This window comes from Dysidea avara, chromosome 13, assembly GCF_963678975.1.
Source record: "Dysidea avara chromosome 13, odDysAvar1.4, whole genome shotgun sequence".
NCBI lineage: Eukaryota > Metazoa > Porifera > Demospongiae > Dictyoceratida > Dysideidae > Dysidea > Dysidea avara.
In genome coordinates this window covers 17,446,533-17,473,423 of record NC_089284.1, presented here as the reverse complement: position 1 = coordinate 17,473,423, position 26,891 = coordinate 17,446,533, and the positions used below count along the sequence as shown (strand labels likewise).

Here is a 26,891-nt window from a genome sequence, read left to right as displayed (position 1 = left end):
ATTTGCAGCGTAAGTTATAGCTATCTGAAGCATTTAATATGGTTGATGCTACACTGAACGTAAATATTAAATCCTTGCTCACGACCTAGTTCCTGAAAATGTATGCTGGAATATAAAAATTGACTGACACTCTATAAATTAGATAATTAATTGATCAATAACTCTAATAGTATACAGTCAGAGATCAAGTATAGAATGAACGGTTTCATTAAAGCATGTGGAATGCCCTTCCAGTAATTGATACCAACCTCTTCATTGTAAACACTAAAGGATTTCATTATAGTACTATCGTAGTATAGTACTATCAAAGTATCACTATCAAAGTATCTTTTGAATATACTAGTTTCACATTTTATTATTTCGCGCACATGAACTCTGCCCGATTGTTTGCGGGGGGTGCCCTAGTCGGGTCTGTTTTGACTGCTACAGGATTTGTACTGGTACAAGAGCAACTGAGACTAGCTAAAGATGAATCAGAGACGAAGGATCGACTGTTTAAGTAGGAACTATGAGCCTTGTCTAACTGTTATTTTAGAAATATGTGTTCTACTAGGTATGGCGTTCCACAGACAAACATTACCATGTATTCTTATAAGGGTCACAGTTTAGCATATGATAATGCTAAGCGTATTCCTATGTGGGTAGCTGAACTGTTGACACATGACACTCTACACCATAGCAAAGTTGCTCATCGACATCAGTCTCATTTTAAGGTACAGACACCACATGTTTAGTCTCGCCCCCAGACCACAAGGGTCTGGTGACATGCAATACAAACTCTTGGCAGTGACGTATACGACCGAGGAATTCATTGGTTACCAATCAAATTCGAGTACACCTCTGACATCAGATATTCCTATACTTTCACACAACTAGAACTCACGTTGTTCTTTATCGCTGTGTCCCATTCACAGTCTACATCAATGCTTTTTTACGGTAGCATCATGGGTCTTTAGCAGCGCTCCATCAACGTTGACAATTTCAATCCATGCCTTAATACATAATGTCATATGGAAATTGTAAGGCTTTGTTTTATACTGCCTAGCGTTTCTATTGCCTGTCACCAGACCCTTGTGGTCTGGGGGCGAGACTACCACATGCTATGGTGATACCAGTTGGTTATTAGTTAGACCCTGCTGTACCAGCTGAATATCAAGCTACCAACTCTGACTATTTGGGTAGTGGTTGGTCCAGAGGCCACATGGCTGCTGCTGCCAATCATGTACAGGACCAACAAGAAATGGACGACACATTCTACCTCACCAATGTGGTACCACAACTACTGAACAATAACATAGGGTGAGTGATGTCACACATGTATGAGTCCATGGTTTATGTAGTAGAAGTTGAGTCATGGCCTCGAGGGGTAGGTAACGAGCCAAAATCGTCTACAAAATTTCAAAGATGACTGCCCATATTTCATCTTTCAAGACATATTTCATTTCAAATATCTCCGTAAAAGTCAGTAATTTTAAAATTAGTAAATCCGTAAAAGTTAGACTCCGTAAAATTCTGTAAATTTTCGTTACACATTTTCAATCGTCAAATTTCATCTTTCAAACTGCACAAATTTCAGGCATTTCATCTTTCAAAAATATTTTCAGAAGTGATCTACAAAATTACCCCTCGCATGGCCTAATGTATTTCGTGGACTGGACTCACGCACTGAGCTGGAAACAGCTTTTAAACAATAATCCAGGCACTATCCACCTCTTGCAACGCTGGAGACACCACTATTGAGCTACAACTGCTGGTACTACTCTTCCTTACAAGTCAACAAACTAGCGTGTGCACTAATTAATTAGAATACACTTACAATACACAAGTACTAGCACTGATAAAGCGCAATAGATGCTACTGTTGTAGCGTAGATGTTTTTACTTTATTGCTTCAGTACTTACTACTACTTAACACTAGTGTTAGGGCTGTAGTGATGAGCCAGTTTATTTGCACAGCCCCATATTACGTCAAGGTTGAGTAAAGGTGCGAACAAGCCCGAATGTAATACATGTTGGTCTAAATATTTTTTGTTAGTCCCAAAGCCTCAAGTCAGTGCTCTTGAATATTTATATCAGTAGAGTTTAACTGATTTCAATGACATAATTATGTTTAGAGCACCTGCTTGGCAGGAAATTCTGGTGGAGAGAAACATTGGAACCACAAGAACTCAACCTTGCCACTTTTACCTGTAATTCCATTGGCTAAAATTTTGCACAGTAGGCTATTTGCACAGTATATTCAAATGAAATATACTCGATGTGTCGCATATGGCAGCACCTACTGGCCTGTTACTCCCCACCTTTTGCTATGAGCACAACTAGTCTTACACATAATAAAATAATTCATACTTTCTGCCATATCACTTTCTTCTCACAGTGAGCCTTGCATAGATAATAGATGCACGTGTGTTTGTGTTTTTCCAGTTACTGGAGCAGGCTGGAATTGTACTGTAGAGATTTAGCAGCACACCACAAAGAAGTGAGGGTATTCTCTGGTCCCCTGTTTCTGCCACACATCAGTGATGGAAAAGGGAACGATGGCAAGAAATATGTCCATTATGAGGTGATGATCACATTGCAAGCATGTCAGTACAATGTTTTAGACGCTGCATACAAATATGGTCATCATAATTGCATGCTGCATGGTTATTTAGTGGTGTTGTGTTTTTATTAGCGCTGTATTTAGTGTAGGTGATTGGACGTAACGGAGTTGCTGTGCCAACACACTTGTACAAGGTAGGACACCAACTACTAAATGACAGTATAATATGGCAAGACGAGAGTTTGGCGAATCAACATGTCAAGCTTTGAGCGTTTCACAATTTCTTTGCACCCAATGTTTTGATTTATGATTAGGGACCATCCATAATTTTCAGTCTTTATGCAAGCGTACAAAGAGTACTCTTTTTTCTAACCCCCTCCCTCCCTCACAAAGCATACTGTATAAATGTTGATACTATGTACAGTATATGCACAATGATTATTCATCATTTTATAAGTGTACGTGTGATTTAACCCCCTCCCCCCTAGCGTACTCTTTGTACTCTTGCGTAAAGGCTGAAAATAATGGATGACCCCTAAGTCAATTCAAAGAACTAAGTCAATTCAAAGAACTGTGTAGCTTTTTTAATTGGCAAAAAAATTTTTTAGTGTATTTCCTTTAATTCATTGAATTCACTAAACTATAGTCATGGCAACTATTAGTCATTTATGATATCTCTCTATATATTACAGACATGCCAACTCTCACGCATTAGGCGTGAGTCTCACTCTTTCGCTAGTAATCTCACACTCTCACGCCTAACCCTCTGTTTCTCACCCTTTCAGCTTAGTTCTCACGCATTTCTCACGCCTGATCTGCTTCATAATTAACCCTGTGCTTAAAATTGGACAGACCTGTGCTTATTTTTGTACTTTGAGCATGTAGCGACCTTTTTTTTTTTTTTTTTTTGGTCTTCACTACCAAAAATCCTGGAACTGCACTTTAGTAGTGTTTGAGGTCTCACTCCTAAAATTGTTCAGAGGTTGGCATCTCTGATATTATGAACTCTTGATGATATCTAAAGTTTATACCACTTCACTTACGTGTACACAATAGGTGATCATGGCAGATGATGGTGATGGGGAACCACACTTAGGTATGGTGACAGAGTACATGAATTAGTATATTAACAACAACTCAGGAGTATTTGTCATCCCCAACGAGCCGATAACAGGAGACAAGTCATTACAGCAGTATCAGGTAACACTGAAGGAGTTGGAGGGACACTTGGGAATGAAGCTGACACCACATCTGGATCAGAAGATGGTGGGTTACTTTTGAGGGACGGGTTTTTATTTTTTTGCAGCTTACCTTTTCATATATAGAGAGAGCGTTTAACTCTAGTATGCATGGGCCATCAAAAATGACAGCCACAAGTCCACAGGCTTCCCTTAAATTTACGGGAAAGGTGTTAATATTGGCTTGCATACACTAACTTTCAAGGGACTACTATATTTGCTAAAATATTCAGAAAAACTAGTGGCTGTCATTTTTGATGGCCCATATTGGAGTTAGGCACTCTTTCTTTGATTATTTACTCATATTGTATCCACTGCAATAGAGTATGTAAACCCCTCCTCTATAGTAAGAACTCTTGCTATAATTTATTAAAATGTTAAAATCCAATTTACAAAATTCATTCCCAAGTAGAAAGTTGTCTAACCTGTAATGTGTGTTATTAACCCTCAGTGTAAAGACTTGTGTGCCATTGATGGGTGTAAAATGATGTCTCGAGAGAAGTTTGAATTGATCAAATATGCTCAAAGGTAGTACTGAATTTTGAAAACATGTGTTATTTCTCCTACATGATATTAGATTAAGGAGTTCTCATGACCTAGAGTCACTAGAAGCTGTGTGGAGAGAGATGAAGCAGCGTGGTCACCACCCAGACACCTACACCATCAAACAGTACTCTCAAAGGAAAGAACAACTGTTAGGCACTCACAACATTAACACATAACATGTCATGCATTATTTTTTCAAACCCACAATCGAAATACATGTCCAATCAAAGGGCTGCGTGCAGAAGATTCATATAGATTTGTCCGATGATTATCCCAGTATTCTACGGGCGACAAACAATATTCTAACCGAGAAAGTGTTCGCGTTCCGTAGCAGGTAACTAGTAGTTGGAGTAACGTTAAGTTGGTAGTTGCATTTTGTGAATCCCGCGTGAGAGCACGTGTAGACATGGCGGGTACTAAGCTTCGAGTACTTAATGCTGTTTTGACTATATTGAAGTTTTGTATTCGTACCATGTGCTGTATTGTTGCATTACAGCAGCTGGTGTGGCTGAATGTAATTCTTAGATTAATACATTGGTGCCAGTATGCTACATATATTATATTCAAATAGCTAAATTGCTAATGGAAATAGAGTTGTTGTTGAGAAGGATCTCGATTACTTTCTTTACTCTTCACTGATAAATGTTTTTAGGAACTAAACCAGTTGTCTTGTTATATTAATTTTAAATACAAAATAGGCTGTTGATTGGCTAGATTACACACATCATGTATGCATATACCAGCCAGGTGTCCTGACCACCTGTCAGTGGTTATTAACACTACACTGGGATAGACTATTAAGAGACCATTGAAAAGCTCCCAATTACATGTGTACATTATGTGTGATACTTTATATTCTGTAGATTGTCATAAGATGGCTTCCATGGCTGGCTACAAACAAGTGGTGTTGACTAATATTTTACCCAATGGAATCTTCTTCCTACTGCCAATTGAGAACCAGGACTCAATGCAGCTGAAGGAAATCTCACACCAAATGCACACAGAGTTCTCCTCTTCATCCAGTCGTACATATTCTCCTGAGCCTGGTGCTTATTGCTGTGCTTTATCCAAGGCTGACAGCAGCTGGTATCGTGCTATTGTGAAGGAGTTAGAAGATGAAACACATTGTTGTGTCTTATTCCCTGACTACGGCAATGAAGAGATAGTTCCTGTGGAGAGGATGAGACGAGCAGAAGACAAATACTTTCACTTACCATTCTTGTCTCAACCTTGTGTCCTTGGTGACTTTGTTTCCCGTGGTAACCAGTGGACGCCCAATCTAATCAGTGTATTCCAGAAGACTGCCTTAAACCAACCTTTCTTTGCACATTATCATGGCTTCTCTGATAAGACATTTCCACCACTACACGCTACACCACAAGAAGTGTCACTCTATCAGGCAACTGGTGGTAGTAATGATTCCGTCACAGATGCCCTCATCAAGTTGGGGTATGGATTTCCCACTATTCCTAGTTTGCTATGTCCAATCTCCATTCCACTGGAGTCTCATGTTTCATACTCCGTCTCACCATTAGATTTCTGGCTGCAGTTGGATGCTAATTCTGTATTGTTTGAAAACATTCACCAACAGCTAAACCAAAAGATGAAAGGCCAACTGACGCCTCTTCCTTTGCAAGCCCTCTACCCTAATGTTGGCTGTGTGGTATGCATTAATGGGAATCTCTGTAGAGCAAAGATTGTATCTGTGACTGACAAGACAACTTGTGCAGTGTTACTGGTTGATAGTGGAGAGACTTGTTCATTTCCTAGTACTCAATTGTTCTCATTATTACCTGAGTTTTTCCACATGTCTGCTCAAGCTACCAAGTGTGCACTATATGGAGTTTACCCGCCAGACCCCCCACATAAAGTAAATGCTATGATTGAGAGATTTAAACAGCTGGTAACTGGTGCTAGTTTAACTGCTAACTTTGTAACCAAGGACTTAGATATTCATGCAGTGTTGCTAACAGATGTAACCAATGGCTACCTTATATCAGATCAGCTGATATCAGAAGGTCTAGCACAGTCACAAGGCACAAGTGTGTCTCAAGTCACCTACATCACTCTTGAGTCCGGCAACAAGGAGAACGTTCTAGTAACAGCCATCGAGACACCTGCAAGAATGTGGTGCCAGCTGATCCGGAATACTGAAGAAGTAGATGATTTAATGGAGCAGTTGTACTCAACTTATTCCACCACTTCACCTCAGCCACTCACCATCTGTCCTGGGGATGTGGTCGCTGCTCAGTTCACCCATGATGACAGTTGGTACCGTGCCATCATCCAGAAAGTGACAGATGACATTGTTGATGTCTTTTATTTTGACTATGGCAACAGTGAAACAATTCCCATTAACAGGCTGAGAGAGCTGAAGCCAGAATTCCTTACATTACCAGCACAGGCAGTTTGTTTCTCCCTACATGGGGTAGATGGTGATAAACAGTGGACACCTTCAGAGATTGTGCAGTTAGAGGGAGTAGTACTAAGCAAAGGGCTTGAAATGTCAGTCATTGATGTAGACAGGTCCAATGGCTACCCACTGGTAAAGTTGAGTGATAAAATGGCTGGAGGCGTGGACATTAGCACGTTGCTCAGCTTTACAACAGCATCAAAAGGCAGCCAAGGAAAGGAACTGGTAACCACAAGTGGCTCTACTGAATATAAACGTCTTAGCCCAGCAGTTGGTGACAAGCTGGCAGTCCAAATAACTTATGCTAATTCACCACTAGATTTTTATTGCCAATTGTTGCAGCATGCTGAACAGTTTGAGCAGTTGCTAAGTGATATTAATGCTTATTGTGAGTCAAGCGAGGCCAGTGTGCTAGCTGCACCAACTAAGGGAGCATCTGTACTAGCACAGTATGATATGGATATGGTGTGGTATAGAGGAAAAGTTTTAGAAATTAAGAACGAAACTTGTAAAGTACTGTTTGTCGATTACGGCAATATAGAAGATGTCAACAACAAGAAAGTGTATTCTATGCCAGTTCAGTATCAGCAATTGCCGGCTCAGGCAATTAACTGTAGCCTGGAAGGTCTGGGGCCTGGAGTGACTGCAGAGCAAGTGGAGACATTTGAAGCTTTAGTACAACAATCTCTCTACTGTACCATCAATAGTGTTCAACAACAAAATGTCTACTTTGTCTCTTTAACAAGTGCTGACGATACCCCCATTGCAATAGCTCCATCAGCAGTGAGTCCTTCACGTGTGGCACACGGAACTACTGTACCTGTTTATGTCACATTCTGTGAGGGTCCAGACAGTTTTTGGTGTCAACGACAAGAAGATGAGATCATGATACAAGACCTGGCTACACAACTGAACGGATTTTATGGAGGTCAGGACCAGTCAGAACACCAGCTATTAGTACCACATGTTGGTATGGTATGCTGTGCACGCTACAGCAGTGATGGAAACTGGTATAGAGCTGAGATCACTGCAGTACGTAACAATGATGCAACATTATACTTTTTTGATTATGGAAACCATGAGGAATACAGTGGACTGCCATCAAGTGGCGTGAGGAAACTTGATGGTCAGTTTTTAGGTCTTCCAGCCTTTGCTATTCACTGCCGACTTGTGGGATCTTCCGGCTACACTGACAATATGGCCGTCAAGTTTGAAGAGGTTGTGATGAGTGATGTGATGTATGCAAAGTTTTTGTCTGTAGGTCAGGGAGGTGTTATGGAAACAGAACTGAGAGAGTCAGGACCCACTGGGACCACAATCCTTGATCTGTTACAAGATGACAGTCCTACTAATCCTCTAACAATACCACAACTGTCACTTACAATTGATAATAGTGTTCTAGTGTTGGTGACCGCATTTGCCACTAAATCACAGTTCTATTGTCAGCTATTAAGCAACGATAGTTATTTGACGAACTTCATGAACAGTTTGGACTCTTACTATAGCCAACTTCGTCCAGCAGATTTGGCCTGTTACCATCCCACTGTGGGGTCTTATGCATGTGGCCAGTTCACTGAGAATGATTGTTGGTATAGGATCATCATAGAAGATGTGAAGAGTGACAACGAAGTGTCCGTCATGTATGTTGATTATGGCAACAAGGAAGTGTTACCATTGGCTAGAATCAAACAGTTGTTGCCAAAATTTGTGTCATGTCCTCTTCAAGCTATTAGGTGCTCAATAATTGGAGTGGATGACTCCAATGCTGCTGATGGTTTTGGTGACTTTCTACTGAATAAGGAGTTTCATATGACTGCTAAACAAGCACTTAAAGATGGCTTCTACCTTGTTTCATTGGTTGGAATTGATGGCAACAATGTTGTTGAAGAAGCCACCAAGCTACGCCTTGTGGTTCCTATGGCTAATGCACAACCTGAAACTTCTAGAACAGAAACTCAGCCTGGATCTGGAGCACAGTCTGTTGTACCAAAATCAGTAACTCAGACAGGAATAGGTTTACAGTTGCCGAACTTGCTGTCTAAGCTAGAGGTGGGGAACATAGTTGACATAATGGTGACACATGTGGAGAGTCCATCTCATTTCTACTGTAGCCTACTGCAATTCAATGATCAGCTAGCTGCCATCACAGACACCATAGCAACCAGTGGTGTGTCAGCGCCACCCGTCTGCCAGCCACAAGAAGGCACCTACTGCCTTGCACAATATAGTGAAGATGAGGAGTGGTACAGAGCTTACGTGATCTCCGTTGACACCAATGAAGTGACGGTACAGTTTGTGGACTATGGTAATGTTGAGAGGGTTGCCATTAGTGACCTGAAATGTCTTGAGGATGCTCAGCTGTGCTCAACACCCAAGCAGGCAATCAAGTGTGGTCTGGCTAGAGTGCGGCCTTCAATGGGTTACCAGTGGACTGCTGGGTCATGTGACTTCATTGTTAACACCTTGCTGGACAAGACGCTGGTTGCATTAGTACATGAACTGTCTCCAGAACGTATGGAACTTATTTTAACAACAACTGATGATAAGGACATATCTTCAGAGCTTATTACAGCTGGTCATGCTATTAAGCAAACTTCAGTTTGCTACAAGGAACTGGCATTGTTCCCTAATGTGCCATATTCACTGTATGTGTGTTATGTTAATTCTTCCACTGGTCATACCTGGTGTCAGCTAGCATCATGTGTTACAGAGTTGAACAAGTTAATGGATCAGTTAGTCAGCTACTGTCCTACTGCTCGGCCTGTCATTCCCTCACAGGTGTCTATTGGTCTGGCCTGTTGTGTGCTGTTTGAAGATGGCGGCTGGTACCGAGCTCAAGTAATCAATTTCGGCTCAAACAGTATGGTAGAAGTTCTGCTTGTCGACTTTGGTAATACAACGTCCGTTAAAGTTAATGAATTGAAAGAAATTAAACTCAGCCAATTGGTCTTCCCAAAGCAAGCCTTTTGCTGTGCACACAGTTCATTGACAGAAGAAAGTGAAGTCTCTGGTGTGCTCATTGGCAGAATGAATGATGGAGTATGGAATATGAAATTGACTGAAGAATACAGGAGTGGAGAAGTCAGCAAACAAGAAGAGTTAGTGACAGTTGCTAAGGTCAACCTGTTTCAGAAATCATCTGAAGTTGAAGTAGTTGTAAGTCATGTCCTGTCACCTGTACAATTCTACTGTCAACCTTATGACTTGTGTGATCAACTATACGAACTATCAACACAACTACAGTCATATGGCTTTGATTCTATGGCAACACTGGACCCACAGGAAGGAGTTTACTGTGCTGCTCGTTACGTAGAAGATAACCAATGGTATCGTGCTAAAGTCACATCCATTGCCTCCCAGTCTGTAGTATGTGTGCTGTTTGTGGATTATGGGAACACCGAGAAAGTAGATTGTGCTGATGTCAGGCCCCTGCCGGCTGTATTCACTGATCTTCCATCACAAGCTTGTTGTTGTAGTCTTCCCAATGACATGGCAACCACCATAGACCTTGATTCCTTTACTAACACAGTGTTGGAACAACAGTTCAAAGCCGTACTTGTGGACACTCTAGCAGACCTAACTAATGTTGTCAAGTTACACACTTCAAGTGGTGAACTTCTGTTTGCATCACAGTGTACGGTGTCACCACTTGTGCTGTCAGTAGGTACAGTTCATGCAGCTTATTTGTGTCATGTGGAGAGCCCCTCACAATTTTACTGTCAACTACACTGTAATGTGTCCGACCTCACTTTACTACAAGACCAATTAGCTGATAAATGTAACCAGAAAAATTCTGCTCCTCAGAAGGTACAGAAGGGAATATTTTGTGCTGCTTGTTACACTGAAGATCATGAATGGTACCGTGCTGAAGTTGTTAGTGTCCATGGTAACCAAGCACTGGTGAGGTTTTGTGACTATGGCAACACCGATACTGTCAACATCAAGGGTAGCTTAGTAACGTTGGACAATGATATGACTACCTTACCTGGTCAAGCTGTGCTGTGTTCACTAGCTGAAAACGCCAAACTATCTCCTTCCCAACTTGCCAGCTTGGTTGACCAAGAAGTGATCTTGTCCATCCAGAAAATTACTAGAGATGGATTCCATTTAGTGCAAATTGAAGCAGACAAAGCTGAACCATCGCATGTCCCCCCTCTTACTTTATCAATAAACAATCATCTTCCTGTAGTTGTAACTCACTGTGTGTCATCTGGAGAGTTTTATTGTCAAGACCAACGTCATGCCTCTGAGTTGGAGCAACTGTTGTCTACTCTGTGTGAACTAGAAGCTGGAGCATCACCCAGTGAAGTGACTATTGGACTACATTGTGCTGCCTGTTACTCTGAGGATGGTCAATGGTATAGAGCAGAAGTGAGGAACGTCATTGCCAACAATATCAGTGTGATATTCTTAGACTACGGCAATGATGATACTATCACCATTGATAACCTTCGCTGCTTGACCCCTGACTTGTGTCAGCTACCAGCTCAAGCCTTCCTGTGCTCACTGCACAAATCACTACATGTCAAACCAATTACTACAGACTCTGAGAGTGTGTTTTATTCACAAGTTTTGAACCAGGAGTTCACTGCAATTGTCACAGGGGTGGCATCAGATGGAGTAACTCACATTGTTAAACTGGAGGGAGAATCTGGAAATGTCATTGATGATGATTCTCTAAATCTTGCTCGCCCAACACCTCCAGCTTCTATTCCTGATCTACAAGTTCCACTGAATGTTGTACAAGAAGTGAGTGTAGTGTATGTAGCCAGCCCATCAGAGCTGTACTGTCAACTGACATCTAACTTGGACACCATTGATGATTTGATGGGACAACTTGAAAATACTACTGGATCAGGTCATGTGACATCGCATGATGTTGGCTCCTACTGTGCATCTAAGTACTCTGAGGATGGAGCCTGGTACCGTGCTAAAGTATTAGAGGCTCATGGTGATAACACTTTGACTGTGAAATTCATAGACTACGGAAACACTGAGGTAGTTGATATCAGCGAGACAACTCCTTTGAAGCCAGCACTATATGCACTACCAGCTCAAGCCATACAGTGCAGTCTTACTAAGGATGTAGTATCTACTGTGGATCATGATAGCTTTGATGCATCATGGGTGACTGCCACTACATCAGCAAAGTTCATTGCTGGGTCACAATCTGATATTATGCAGGTGTGTCTCATGGATGCCAGTGGTATGGATGTTGCTAAGAGCTTTTCTGTGAGTGTGGCTGCAAGTCCCAGCTCAGCTCTACCTGCTAGAGTTCCCCTACAGAGTGGCAGTAGTACATCTGTTGTGGTTAGCCATATTGAATCTGATGGTTCGTTTTATTGCCAGCTGGAGGATTGGTTATCAGAACTGGATGAGCTGCAGATGAAACTGGAAGAACACTCCCAGGGAGCTGGGCTCCTGTCCAGCCAATCACTACAGACGGGTGGTTATGTTGTTGCCGAGTACCTGGAGGATGGCCAGTGGTACCGTGCGAAACTATTGGAAGTGAATCCTGATTCTACAGCAATAGTAATGTTTGTTGACTATGGTAACACAGAGACTGTAAACAAAATGGTTACCATACCAACTTCAGTAGTGTCCATTCCTCCACTAGCCATCAAATGTTGTTTACAAGAAGGCACAGAATTGCCTGAGGGAGAGGATAATTTAACAATAAACATCTCGGAAGTGCTACCAAATAATCAATATGTAGTTAAGCTTCCAACTACACAGCAGATAGAAGAGCCAACAGCTTGTGATGAAGTCCCTAGTGTGCCACCACCATCCACTACCAGTCCAGTGAAGGAAGTGAAGACGTTAAGTACCGAGTGTCTCAGTGTAGGAACACCTTGTGAAGTAATAGTCAGCCATGTTGAGGGGCCGGCAATGTTCTATGTCCAGCTGTTACGGCGAGCTAGCCTCCTTGATGAAGTAATGGGGAACTTGGCTGAACATTGTGATAATGTTACTGCAGCAACCGTGACTCCATTTAAGGGAATGATATGTGGGGCTTTATTTGGAGATGATAATACATGGTATCGTGCCAGAGTAGTGTCCCTGGCCGGAGATGATGTGACTTTGTTTTATGTGGACTATGGCAATACTGATAGGGTGTGTATGACTGATATTCGTCCAATAAGTGATGAGTTATGTGTGTTACCAGCACAGGCCATTAAATGTGCTACCATGGCAACTATTAATGATGATGAGTTTATAGATGCCGTGTCAAATGTTGAGTGCATTGTTACGGCAACCAAAGTGACGGCAGGGAATACTCACTTGGTTGATATGACAACACCTGATGGGCAGCCATTTTTTGAACCACCTACTTCCATAACAACAGGACCTACAGTGAGTATTACAGTAGAAACTGACACAATTGTGTCTCAGTGTCTACCTGTGTCATCAAGAGTTCCAATGTTTGTAACATACTGTGTTTCACCAGCATCATTTTGGTGTAGACCGTTGTCTTCTTGTGACCAACTTGATGGCTTGATGGCTAAAATGGCTGACTACTACAATGAACACATTAAACTAGCTCCAGCAGTTGATGTGGGCACAATTGTTGCTGCTCAGTATTCAGAAGATGACTCTTGGTATCGTGCTAAAGTGTTAGAAGTTCATGATGATGGTGTGTCGGTATTCTTTGTGGATTATGGCAACTCTGAGGTTGTCAAAATGAACAGAATTCAACCTCTTGATCGCCAGTTCTTGCTGCCAGCAGCCCAAGCTATATGCTGTTCCATCACAGGGGAAATAGATCGTACTTATCGTCAAGATGTAGTCACTTTGTTTATAGACACCATCACTGACCAAGAGGTCTGTATCGAAGTGCAGCAAGTTAGAGAAGATGGCCGACATATTGTACAACTGGAAACAGCTTCAGGTGAGCTACTCGACCACCTGTTTACACCAACACCAGATGGTGAGGACACAACTCATGAGGACATTCCCCTTGACAACTCCGCACCCAATGGAAACATCCCAGTTGATTACCAGTACCCCACAATTCAACTTGATGAAGGCAATGAGGTTGACGTGTATATATCTTATGTGGAGGGTCCTGCTAGTTTCTTTTGTCAACCCCTTAATCTGGCTGGTGACCTGGAGAGCATGATGCAGCAGCTTGATGAGGCTATGAAGGAGCCCCACCCTTTATCTTCAGCACAAGTGGGCCAGGTGTGTGCTTCACGATACAGCCAAGATGAGATCTGGTATAGAGCAGTTGTTACACACTCCAGTAATAGTGACATGACAGAGATTGATGACCAACAAGTGACTGTCAACTTTGTTGATTATGGCAACTCAGAAGTGACGAATGTAAAGAACCTGGCCATTCTGCCGACAGAGTTTCTACCTCTACCTGCACAAGCAATTCGCTGTTCATGTGTGGACAGTGGAGTGGAGAAGTTTCCTGACCAGGTTGTACAGCAGTTTAAAGAGCTCATTCTTGAGGGTGAGCAGTACACCATTACTGTGGAGCAACTACTTGGCTATGGCAAGTACTACGTCCTTGTCAGCACCGTAGAAGGTGAGGTGAACGTTACAGAGCTGTTGCAAGACACAGCTGGTCTTGCTGCTGATGTCCAACCCACTGGATCACCTACCACCACTAGTGATGATACCCCTGTGGTTGCTATGACAGCAGAGGAGGAACAGGAAGAAGAGATGGCTAATCGTTTGTTAAGTCTTCCAATAACACAGCATCAGAAACTATCTTCCGATGGTAGCAAGGAATCTCTTGGTGGTAGTGTTGGCTCGTTGGATGATTTACAAATCCCTTTCCAGATAAGTCTTACACCTCGTGAGGTGTTCATGGGAAACATAAGTCACATTGAGAACCCCTCACTGTTCTATGTGCAGCGCTCTGACTGTGTCAATGAGTTACACACACTAGAAAGTGATATACAGGAGCATTGTCATGATAACCCTACGTCTAGCAGAGAGGTGTGGTCTGCCGGATCATTTCTTTTAGCCAAGGAACCTGGAGACTCTGATAATTGGCACAGAGCTGAAGTGAAGGAAACTTTCTTAGATGGAACTTATGAAGTGTTCTTTATTGACTATGGAAACACAGTATTATTGACAACTGACCTGTTACGTGCTTGTCCTGATCAGTGCAACGCTCTCCCCATGCAAGCTATAGCTTGTTCATTAGCCAACGTCCCTCGCAGAGAATCATGGCCTAGTTATTATCGAGATTTAATGGAAGAATTTGCAATGAACAAGGAACTACGTATCAGTGTGTCTGTTCCTGGTTCTCAAGGTATGAGACCAACAGTAATCGTAGAAGCCATCGGGTCAGGAGCTCAACTGTCACAAAAGGTGTTGGAGAAACTGCAAGCTGAATGTGAAGTAGAATCTACCGGCTTATCACTAGCTGAAGAAGACAATGATTATCTAGAACCAGTAGCATTTACTGATGAACCAGCATTACTAGCCACCAAGCTGGGAGATAATGGTGTGCTTCGAATAGAAGATGATGATCAGGACTTGGAGTATCTGAGTGAATGGGTAGATGTCACAGAACACAGTGTGACTAAATTATCAGTTGGTCAGGTGGTTGCTTTTAGTAGGCTATATGGAAAGAAATCAGATCAATTGATTGGCTGTTTGCAGTCTGCAGAGTGGGAGGGGCTCATGGAGCAGGTGTCAAGTTATGCTGAAAGTTGTCCTGAAATTCAAAGTATAGATGATGTGGTTACTGGACAGCCAATCATTTCCCACCATACTGGTACCTGGCATAGAGCTCATGTGATTGAAATTGACCACACCGCCAAACTACTTAAGATACGTCTCCTTGATAGCCAGGCTATCGCTACTGTCTCCCTGACTGATGTACGACCAATGAAAAGCGAGTTCATGTTATTTCCCAGCCAAGCTGTGCAATGTGTGCTAACTGGAGTGGAGCCTTTACAATATGAATGGGACAAAGATTGTGACAATGTTCTAAAGGTGCTGACGCAACTGAAGCGACCACTTAGCTACCAGGTTGTGGATATTAACCCTACCCAAATTGTGGCACGTATTGAAGATGAAGACACATGGGCTGAATTATTTGTGGCATGTTGTGTGACTAGAGTGTCAATGGAGATAGAAACAATGTCACCACTCCTGGAACATGAACAATAGTTCTTAGCTCTCTTCCTGTGATTAGGAAACTCGGTATAATTACTGTATATTTACTGTATATTTCTCTTTTATTCTTACACCCACAATCTATTATTCGGTTATAAGCGCGGTGATTATTAATAATAAAGTTATAAATGTATTTGATGCGCTTGAGTTAACTTCGCTGCTTCATGCCATTTGGTCGTATCAGTTGAATATATAGAATTTAATATTTATTAGCGAAAAGATTCACTATGGTGTTACCGCATCAACTATGGTGTTGTCGACATATATTTAAAATGTTTGTATTCTCTATGTTGACGAGTGTGATAATGCAAGCGCAATTATCCAATTCCTTCTACATCCCTGGAGTGGCTCCAACAGAGTACAAGGCTAAAGAGAAACTAGACATAAGGGTAAGTGTTATAAACCATTTGTCCAACATGTTGTTCTTATTAATGCACCACATTAAGTACTCTCCCACCACAGGCTGTTAAAATGACGAGCGTTAAAACACAATTACCTTACGACTACTATGCACTACCTTTCTGCAAGCCATCAGACAGCAAGCTACATTATAAGCCTGAAAACCTTGGAGAGATACTAAGAGGTGACCGCATTGTCAACACCCCTTATGAGGTGAGAAAGAGACTGTGGGTGATATGTGAGAGTGTATCCTTTAGATGTTGGTTCATGAATCAATCCAATGTCGAGTGGTTTGTGGGGGTGGTACCACTCCTCTGAAACTGTCCAAACAAGAAAGCAACATGTTCATCAACATGATCAAGGAAGATTACACGTTACACATGTAAGATGGTGTATATGCCAGAGAAGCAGAGAGGGGCCTTGGGGGGGGATGATAAACATTCCTGCACAGTATATTATGTGTGTGTTGGCTAGAGAGTCCATATGAACTCTTGTTAGGAAAACAATAGCATATCAGTTAATGTTGTGTTTAAGCCATGTGTAAGCTAACAGTCTTTACTAGTGAAGTACTTAAGACTATAACACACTGAGATATGTGGATGTAATGTTTGCTTATACAACAAGAATATCATAAGGCAAACCACCTTGTCCATGTATTAATTGTATTTTAAATTGTGTAGGTTGATTGATAACTTGCCAGCTGCAACTGCCTTCAAGAACATCAACACAAAGGAGCTCCAGTATGAGGATGGCTTCAAACTGGGCTTTGTTGTAGAAGGAAAGGTAACCATGATTTGGTGTAGCTGCTTTTTAATATAACAAAAAATGATGTGCAACAAAAAGAAAATCATTTCTGGAATTAGCTACATTTCTGAAGTAGTTGCAATGTGTAGGTTTAGATATTTTGTTTGGACACTAAATAGTCTTCAGTTGACAATACACAATTACTTATGGCTGCTTCATACTACCTGTGTGTGTACTGTGTTACATGCAGATGGCAAGTGCTATACATTTTTGTATTCCTTTAAAGTGTCATACAGTGTGTTAGTAGTTGTAATGTGTCAGGTGTTCCTCAATAATCACCTTGATATGACAATCAGATATCACCCTGTAACCAGCACGTGAGTGATGTCTTTGTAGCCAATCAGTTTGCATCATTGTAATCTTGTTCAGTGCTGATGATGAGGAATTGTATAGGATTGTTGGATTTGAAGTGGTGCCAAGAAGGTGTGTTAGTGTGTCTACCGTGATTGTCCAGTTTGTTGATATGATTTGCACATATGCAGTAAAAATATTCTTCTTGTGAATGTATAGGCAGATCCCAAAGACTTAGCCATGTAATAACTTGTTAGTATTTTGTAAGTAAAAACAACACAGTTGAGTTCTTTATTTCATAGAGAGTATTTAGCTGCGTGGTTACTAAGTAGTTCTAGGAAGGTCAATCCGGCAATTTAGCCAGTGGTCACCAGGAGAATTCAGCTGTCAATGAAATGAGTTGATTAACAAGAGTTCAGTTATTATTGTGAAGTGTTGTTATTAACAACACTATACTGTGGGCCCGTGGCTATATTTTTGGTCGGCCACATTTGGGATAAAGGGTTGTCTACACCTGTTTCCATCAATGTATAGTAGTGTCTTCTTGGTATTACAACTTGAAGAACAATAAACTTGCTTATTTTAATAACAAAACTTAATAACAGAATCTTTATCTTTATTGGTGATGTCATGTATTGAGTGTTACACTTTGTGATATTTACCATGTCTTTAGTTGTATAATTTGTGTTTTCTAATAGCTTTGCTGCAAGTAGCCTAAAAGCAACAGAGGCTAAAACTTGTACACTTTCTGATTACAAAGTGGAAGTATTACAATTAGTACCAGACTGTGAGTAACCATCGTATCATGACCTACACTTTTATTGTCTGTCCTCCTTCCATAGCTGAGAATGAGGTCATATTCAGCTACAGTGTCTCATGGGAGGTAAGAACTAGCACACCATTAGAAGCTGGTGTCCTTTTATTGGAATTATTTGTAGCCTAGCAACGTAGCCTGGGCCTCGCGATGGGACACGTACCTACACATGAGTGACGTTGAGGTATGACATCATATATACAATGATGTTATTATGTTTCCATTAGATTCACTGGTTTGCCATCTGCAATTCAGTTGCCATAGTGTTGTTTTTATCTGGTGGGTGTAGATAATGTGAGCTGTGTATGCAGATCACCAGATTCTCTCTACAGGTATACTGGCTCTCATTATTGTCCGCACACTGAGGAGGGATATTGCCCGCTACAATCGTGATGAAGAATTTGTGAGTTGGTCATGTACACTGGTACCTGTTGGACACTCGAGGACACCTACATAATCCAGACTCTAGTTCATATACACATTGCTATGCCATCATGCCCTCCTAACAATAAATCTATTCTTCATAGGCTGAACTTTGTGTTTCGTATAGTATTTGTAACTGATGTAAAGGACCTGGGACCTGTGCTAAATTTTGGACTTTTTTGTTTGTTGTATGGCCACATAGATTCTTCACTAACAAAGTTAATTACTCCTCATTTCATATTCCTGTTAAGTGCTGTAATATGGCACATAGTATTCAATGTTCCAGCTTGTAGTTGACATGCTCTGCATAGTTGTATTAGTGTGGTACTAAGATGTACATCTTAAGAAGTACATCTTAAGAAGTTAGCCAACATAAGGGATAATTATACCTAAAGGCCTGTTCTATGTTGTGGCCAATTTTTTTGGTTACTTGATCACTATCATGAAATGATCTTGTTACTGAGACCACTGTTTGGTCCAAGTGAAATCAGCTATTTTTTTAAAGGCACAAGTTAAGTTGTAAGGCTGTCAAAGGCTTGTCAATGTTAGTGAGTACTCCAACAGCTATCTACTGGTGACTAGTGTTCAATCATCAATACAATAATATTAATCATATCAGAGTGTATTATCTTAGCATTTGATTAGTCACTGTATAACAGGAAAATGACGAAAGGAAACCTTGACAAATTCACAGATTTGATGAATTAAAATTTGACAAAAAGCAAGAAATCACAGATCTAAACACTGACTTTTGAGACACTTGACATTTGACGAACTGAAATTTGACAGTAAACGATTCATCAATTTTTTTTTTTTCGTCAAAATTTCCTGAATTATCCATTAACTAATTTGCTGTACATTTTCAATGGAAAGTCGTTGATGGTCTTAATCTTATTTTATAATAGACCTGATTTATCTTTCCAACATTATATATTTTCTAGTAGTGTAAACATGTTAGCCTAACAATTATTGTTACAGGATGATGCACTGGAAGAGACAGGCTGGAAACTAGTTCATGGAGATGTTTTCCGTCCACCCCAGTACCCCATGCTGCTTGTTGCATGTATAGGCTCTGGTCTACAACTGTTCTGTATGGTACTAGTGATCATTGGTATGTAATGAGTAATTGTAGTGTTGTATTATTATTATTATTGATTGTGGGTTTGGTTTTATAGTATTTGCCATGTTTGGGATGTTGTCACCTGCAAGCCGTGGGGCACTGATGACTGCTGCTATAGTGTTCTTCATGTTTATGGGGTGAGACATTTTGGTATTTAGTCTGTATTTCAGCCTCACCCATCCCTTCTTAGCATTCTTGGAGGTTACCATGCTGCTAGATTGTACAAAACCTTGAAGGGCACTAACTGGAAACAAGCAGCTGCAATGGTAAGAGAACACTGATGAATGATCATCTTTGGAATAATATGGCTTCTCTATAAAACTCTTATGTCCTCATTATAAGGACAGAGATTTGGTCTATGCATTTTCCTCTGAAACTAAACTTTTTATTGTAACAAAAACTTCTTGATTCCTTCGTATCTGTTATTGACAACTTATACTTGTGTGTTATTGTTCTTAACAGACTGCTGGCCTGTACCCCGGTATCCTGTTTGGAACTGGTTTCTTTCTCAACTTCTTCATCTGGGGAGCACACTCATCAGGAGCCGTGAGTCACATACTTAGCTGGTAAACTCAACCCCACAATTGATCCCGTCAGGTTCCCTTCACTACCATGATTGCTCTTCTGTGTCTCTGGTTTGGTATATCAGTACCACTGATCTTCATTGGATTCTACTTTGGCTTCAGAAAACAAGTATGTGTTAATGTATTGTTTGTGGCATAGCTTATATATGTTTGATGAGAATATTTTTGACGAATTGCTTGTTCTCTTTATCAGAGACAATTCACTTTTCTAAGAAGTATAGAAAAGCAACTTTTCCCTCATTAATATTTTTCACAGTACAGTGGTCCCTTGTATTATCCGAACTCATTGGGCCCAAAGTGTGTTCGGATAATGGAAAAGTTTGGATAAATGAAGCCCTTGCATTTATATGTTAAAATACTCTAATAGAACAGTCACTTCCACAGTTCAGATAATTGATGGCCAGGACCACTGTTAGCAATTTTCCTTGTCTTCATGCAGTACGAGCACTTAGTATATCATACAGTACAATAGTACTGTATATAGGGACATCGAAGGTGTGGGGGCGATCCATGATATAATATAACCTAAAAACCTGCTGCGATTTTTCCTCACAACGACATGACAGTATTGGTTGGGTAAAACCTGCCCAAAAGTGTCTTCAGATCGACCCAAAACGTTTCCGTCAAGTTGCTACAGAATTTTTTTTTTAATTAGTCAATGGAATTTTCTACTGCCTGCCTACCTGCCTGACGCCTTCAGTAAAGCGTAGCGGAAAACTGGCTACAGCTACAGCCCTAATTCTTTCGCAGAAACGTTTCTAGATCGCTTAAGAAAAAACCTTTGGTATATTGATAAACATACAATGCTTGCACTATTGTCTTACCTTTTATCCTGCTTTACCATGGCCATCAGTCAAGGTTCTACCGCAGAGTGTTAATAGACTACAGTACGGCTTCCATACCAGTGTATATTGCATCAAACTATTCGAATACTCGTGGTCGCCGGTTGTACCAAAAACACACGCGTACGTCAGACTCGCTGTTGATATCTATCAGAGAGAGCAACTCACGGCGAACTATATAGCAATGTGTAAGTCAATAAATATAGTTTAATTAGTAACAATGTTAAACCGAGTCGTGTCATCCAGGTCCTGCTTTACAGATTATTCGGGTCTGACCCTACGTGCTAATTTAAATGTGAATGTGTTACCACACGTCATGGCGTAGCTCTGCTTCTTTCGTGAGCTACGCCCACTTACGTAAATTACAGTCTGTAGACATATGGTAGCCACACCCATGTAGATATGCACACATCCACGTCCATTATTGTCTGCAGGCTTATGTAGAGCCACGCCCACTGATCAGTTGTTCTTGTATGAGTCATAATCTAGTATAACAGTGCTGTGAGTAATTCAGCAGATATTTAGTGATCATAAGCTTGCAAAAAACTTCACAAACAAGTATAAGAAAAAATTGGGAATTTTAAATTAGATTAGGGACAGTGTATAGTGCTGCAATAAAAAGTACTGAAACAAGCTGGATCAGAGTAGTATGTAATGTCCAAATACTGTAAAACAATAAGAAGTGAATATCTCTACTGTGCTATACTCAATGCACAGTAGAGATATTCACTTCTTATTGTTTTACAGTATTTGGACATTACGTACTACTCCGATCCAGCTTGTTTCAGTACTTTTTATTGCAGCACTATACACTGTCACAGTAGAGATATTCACTTCTTATTGTTTTACAGTATTTGGACATTACGTACTACTCCGATCCAGCTTGTTTCAGTACTTTTTATTGCAGCATTATACATTGTCCCTAATCTAATTTAAAATTCCCAATTTTTTCTTATACTTGTTACTTTAACACTTTGTCCATACCTAATATGTTGCATGGTTATTATGTAATGTTCCCTCCTAAAGCCATATGACCACCCGGTAAGGACCAATCAGATTCCACGACAGATTCCTGATCAAGTTTGGTACTTGTCTCCATTCATCAGGTGAGTCATTGTGGTGTCTCTAATGTTTTGGTAGGATTGGATTGTTTGTTTATACAGCACTCTGATAGCTGGTATTCTGCCATTTGGAGCAGTGTTTGTAGAGCTGTTCTTTATACTGACTGTAAGTGTAGTGTGTGCGTGCGTGCGTGCGTGCGTGCGTGCGTGCGTGCGTGCGTGCGTGCGTGCGTGCGTGCGTGTGTGACAATATTAGTAATATGGTAAAAACAATACATACCAACTGTTAAAGTGTACCATTTCTTCTTCCCACAGGCAATTTGGGAAAATCAGTTTTATTACTTGTTTGGATTCTTATTTCTTGTGTTTGTCATCCTGATCATCGCCTGCTCTGAGGTTACCATAGTGATGGTGTACTTCCAGCTGTGCAGTGAGGTAGCCATGACAACGTCACCAGTGACTTGTGTTAATGACATAATTCCATTCCAGGATTATCACTGGTGGTGGAGATCAATGTTTTTATCTGGAGCATGTTCATACTACGTGTTTGCATATTCTGTAGTCTACTATTACACTAAGGTGATGATTAAATGTTGTTATCAGATGTGTTCGTATAGGACCCAAATTTAGTGGCTTGTTGTGAAATGTGAATGGGAATTTGGTAGTTTGGAATTCATTATTTTTATGTTACAAGTAGTATAAAAAAAGCTCAATATCTTTTACCAGTAATGTCATGCCAGGTATAACGTAATGAGGGTATTCCTAAACCTGTAGTGAGTAACTACAGGTTTAACTAAACTTAAAATTATTGATTTAAAATGAAATAGGAATTCAGGCAATAAACTATTGCCCATAAAAAAACCATTGCAGAAACATTTATGCACTTAAAAACAGAAGAGCCTTCCGCCAGTAAGAAGCATAGTTGATATGATTGATTGTAATAAGTCGTTAAGGGGTGTGTCAAAGTTTTCAATTCATTATTAGTGCTGCTGGGACATGGTGTGTACTAGTTAATATCTCTTAGCTGTGAGTTACCGTATGCAAGGAAATTTTGACATAAGAAAAATTTGACAAATTCACACTTCAGCAGATTTGACGAATAAAATGTTGATGAAAATCAAGAAATTGTAGACAAAACCTGTACTTTTAAAAGCGCTTAGAAACATTTGACGGATTTATATTTGACGAATTAAACCGATTTGTCAAAGTTTTTTGACGTCAAAATTTCCTTGCGTACGGTAGCAGGTGCTAGCAGTTAATAAGCAGCCATAGAATGTTAATCTTGTGGTATTTAAAAGGATGGTGATTTCAATAAAGTGTCCCCTACAGCAAAGACACCTTACAAAATGTACTGAGTTCATTGTTACAATATTCTAAGACTCTTTTAGTTTGCACAGTTCATTATTGTTCCCTTTTAAAAACCAGTACAGTAGGACCTCCGTTATCTTGAGCACCTGTGTGAGAGCCCTGTTCAGCTACTCTAATAGAACATTCACCTAATATACTCTAATAGAGCAGTCACATACTGTTTGGATAGTAAAGGTCCTTCGTATCATAAACAACTTGAAGGTTATGATGCAGTAAACCACCGAGCAGTAGTGATTATAGGATGACTGCCCTATATGGACTTGAGGTTTAAAATAATTGGCCAGTGGTTGTAACCCCCTTCTGTCTCTACTCAAATTACACCTTATCATGTACTGTACACGATTTACAGTAACACGTTACTATTTCTGAAGGCATTACATGTTACTTTGTCACATAGTACATTATATTATTTGACGAATGCTCAAAAATAGTATAATTTACAACTCCCAGTTCTGGTCAACTAGGGTAGTGTCTAAATTATTCACTAAATTCAACATGTTACTTGTTGGAACAAAATCAAGCATGTACTGTATCACTAGCTCTATTAGGATAGGTGAGACTGTTTGGATATAGATTAGAAGTAATTTATATTCTTTAGGATATTATTACAGTTAAGTGGGAGTTCAATTATCCAATGTGTTACCATATATGTACCAATTTTCGAGATACTTAATTTTTGTGGTTGCTTAGCTTTGCGCAAAATTTTTATCCTTGAAAATTAACAATTATGGGATTAGCTCTAACCTCAGTGAAAAATGTGTGATCCTGAAAAAATAAACCGTGAATATCCTGAAATTTGTTGATCCATCACTAAAGTTTGTATGTATGCAGATTATTGTGTTAGAAAGTACATAACATCAATCTGGGGGTGGGGGGCACTGGGTTGACTATTGTCTCCCCTAGGTTTATACCTAAACCATTGATAAGTAGTTACAAATGAAGGTGATTAATTAATGGTCTTTCCCAAAGTTGTACAATCAATTGGATAACATTCAGTGGCATTGTGGTAGAATTTCGCCGAAATCATGCATCTTCAAACCTAATTTTTTTAAGGGGGAGGGGGGGCATGCTCTCAGATCCCCTACCCTAAAAACTTCATACTTTGCATTTTAGAGTGTGCAAAGCAGTGATTCTCTCTCAGAATCCTGTAGAACCACTAAAACCAACCCCCTCTGCATTCCAAAACATGTACTCCTTCCCCAGCTTAATATTCTGGGTAGAACCCTACAGCCCAGTTCAATTACAAATCAGTAAATTAGACCATACGTTTGTTCTAACAGAACACACCTTTGATCTAATGATGATAAGCCTTTTTCCATAATGACGTCACATTGGTTTTCTATTTGGGGTACTCTTATTTTTTTCGAGTATTGCATCCTATGACGAGAAGTTTTTCATGAACCATTTAGTTGTTAATAAAGGATGTTATTGAAGCCAAAGTTACCAGGTATGGTTACAATGTATATAAAGGAATGTTATTTCTACTCAATCTTCAAAACCAGCCGAAATTTTCAAAACCCACTTAAACAATTTTATTCTGCTGCGTTAAACCCATACTTGTTAGTTTTAGCTTGATATCTTCTTCCTGAATCACACAAACGATCGATCTTCATTTGTCGCCCAATATCACCTGTACTTGAAAACATTAGAATCCCCCAAATAGAGGTCACCATTTTTTGCTCTGATGTCATTATGGAAAAGGCTTATTGAATGGCTGATTATATAGATAATGATTTCATGCCAATTCTACAAACACTAGTACACATTTTCATTTTGTCTGAATATTGTGTAATGTTAATGTTTTGTATCTTTTCCATGTAGTTGGAAATCAATGAATTTATTCCCACGATACTTTACTTTGGATACACCATCATCATGGTGATTGGTTTCTGGTTGTTAACAGCAACCATTGGATTCTACAGCACGTACACTTTCATCAGGCAAATATATGCTGCCGTCAAACAAGACTAACTGTTACCATAGAATTAGGACCATGTGTCATGCACACACTTTATAATAATATTAATTGCAGTATGTTATGTTCTGGTGATCATGAAATCCTTAGATGTGCACTTGGTGTTTTCAAAAAGCTGGGTTGTGCTGATAACATCTTTATTTGTCTCCCACCCAACATGTAATAGCAATGCTTTAACTAAACATGGCTCAGATGCAACTTGCTCAGACCGCTCTAGTTTGTCATTAGCTTTAATGCAGAGTTGTACTTAGTTACATCATGATGGACTCTTTAGTTACATCATGATGGACTCTTTGTTAATGTGATGTGGAAGGACAAGGAGCTAGTATGTGGCATTGTTTGTACTGTAAACCAGAAACTGAGGTACAAATAGTAACCCATTTTATAGGAGAAGATAAGTGATGAATATACAATGACCGCTCTATTATGGTTACTTCAGATTAGAAGTTTTAGATAAATGCCAAAGAAAATCTGTACTTCAGTGTGTGACTTGTGTTTTATAAGATAGGGTAAAGAAGGACTCAATTAACAAATGTAAGTGACTTCGAGGTTTCAATATGATCTCTTGGCAACAATACAATGAATATAAATTGAGGTGTATGGGAGTGTAGAAATATTCCTTTTACAACTATCTCTGCATTGGACCAGACTTTCTCTAGCATTTCAATGTCTTTAAAAGAGCTAAGGTTAATAAGCTAATTACTTTGGAAGTGAGCGAGTAACAATGTGCAGTACACTACAACAGTTTAAAACTTGCAGCACCATCAGGGAAAGATCTACCTGTAGTCTCCTGCAAGCCACTGTACTAATAAACACGATACCCTATTAGAGTAGTCAGTTAAGTTTGCATACTCTAATAGAGCATTCATCAATTTAAAAGACAACGAATAATCATTGCTTTGAATTACACAGTTAAAAAATGAAGTGTGCCCTGTAGCACCAAAGTGTGCTGTTTTGGTATCTAGCGACGTTGCTTTTTGATCCTTCAATTTCTGTTCTTCCTATCATTTTGAAGCAGAATTCACCAAGCGTTGGATTGTTCACCCACCAATAGGGAATATGAGCTGGGTTTAGACCACAAACTTCATTTTTTTACAGTGAAAAAGTGTGCCCTGTGACACCAGTGTGCTGTTTTGGTGTCACAGGGCACAGCAAAGCACACTTCACTTTTTACGTAAATTTTTTTGTATGTAAATGCACACGCTACACATGCATGTCAGTGTGTATATTATTATGGTACTTAACACTGTTGCATGCATACAACTATGTCAGTGTATATGTATACTACTCCTATACATGAACTTGCTTGGGGGGGAGTGTTTTAATAAGTG

General features: G+C 40.1%; 3 protein-coding genes across 3 annotated transcripts; all 3 read left to right on the top strand.

Annotated features, from left to right (window-relative positions):
- The first annotated feature begins 336 nt into the window (after positions 1-336).
- On the top strand, positions 337-4,554 carry LOC136243141 (nuclease EXOG, mitochondrial-like). The gene is made up of 9 exons (XM_066034664.1): positions 337-499; positions 554-713; positions 1,127-1,299; positions 2,424-2,562; positions 2,691-2,735; positions 3,598-3,637; positions 3,683-3,807; positions 4,231-4,307; positions 4,357-4,554. Exons 1-9 carry the CDS (start codon positions 369-371, stop codon positions 4,499-4,501), a joined length of 1,035 nt encoding a protein of 344 aa, XP_065890736.1. The 5' UTR covers positions 337-368; the 3' UTR covers positions 4,502-4,554.
- LOC136243086 (maternal protein tudor-like) lies at positions 4,540-15,966 on the top strand. The gene is made up of 2 exons (XM_066034600.1): positions 4,540-4,659; positions 5,189-15,966. The coding sequence occupies exon 2, from the start codon at positions 5,200-5,202 to the stop codon at positions 15,871-15,873; it is 10,674 nt and encodes a 3,557-aa protein (XP_065890672.1). The 5' UTR covers positions 4,540-4,659; positions 5,189-5,199; the 3' UTR covers positions 15,874-15,966.
- A 34-nt stretch (positions 15,967-16,000) lies between these two features.
- Positions 16,001-25,624, top strand: LOC136243110 (transmembrane 9 superfamily member 4-like). The gene is made up of 21 exons (XM_066034628.1): positions 16,001-16,268; positions 16,342-16,491; positions 16,536-16,660; positions 16,959-17,061; positions 17,344-17,399; positions 17,452-17,505; positions 18,072-18,160; positions 18,216-18,256; positions 18,312-18,371; positions 18,415-18,466; positions 18,520-18,590; positions 19,589-19,721; positions 19,786-19,867; positions 19,921-19,996; positions 20,193-20,276; positions 20,328-20,423; positions 22,183-22,262; positions 22,320-22,383; positions 22,533-22,652; positions 22,707-22,796; positions 25,407-25,624. The coding sequence occupies exons 1-21, from the start codon at positions 16,107-16,109 to the stop codon at positions 25,554-25,556; spliced, it is 1,938 nt and encodes a 645-aa protein (XP_065890700.1). The 5' UTR covers positions 16,001-16,106; the 3' UTR covers positions 25,557-25,624.
- Positions 25,625-26,891: the final 1,267 nt, after the last annotated feature.

Excerpts from the sequence above, each read along its gene's own strand:
- LOC136243086 (XM_066034600.1), top strand. The coding sequence starts at position 5,200 with ATGGCTTCCATGGCTGGCTACAAACAAGTGGTGTTGACTAATATTTTA.
- LOC136243141 (XM_066034664.1), top strand. The coding sequence starts at position 369 with ATGAACTCTGCCCGATTGTTTGCGGGGGGTGCCCTAGTCGGGTCTGTT. Across the intron at positions 500-553 it reads ACGAAGGATCGACTGTTTAA|GTATGGCGTTCCACAGACAA; the intron begins GTAGGAACTATG and ends GTGTTCTACTAG. Across the intron at positions 1,300-2,423 it reads CTACTGAACAATAACATAGG|TTACTGGAGCAGGCTGGAAT; the intron begins GTGAGTGATGTC and ends GTGTTTTTCCAG.
- LOC136243110 (XM_066034628.1), top strand. The coding sequence starts at position 16,107 with ATGGTGTTACCGCATCAACTATGGTGTTGTCGACATATATTTAAAATG. Across the intron at positions 17,062-17,343 it reads GCTTTGTTGTAGAAGGAAAG|GTGTTCCTCAATAATCACCT; the intron begins GTAACCATGATT and ends GTAATGTGTCAG. Across the intron at positions 18,591-19,588 it reads ACAATCGTGATGAAGAATTT|GATGATGCACTGGAAGAGAC; the intron begins GTGAGTTGGTCA and ends TTATTGTTACAG.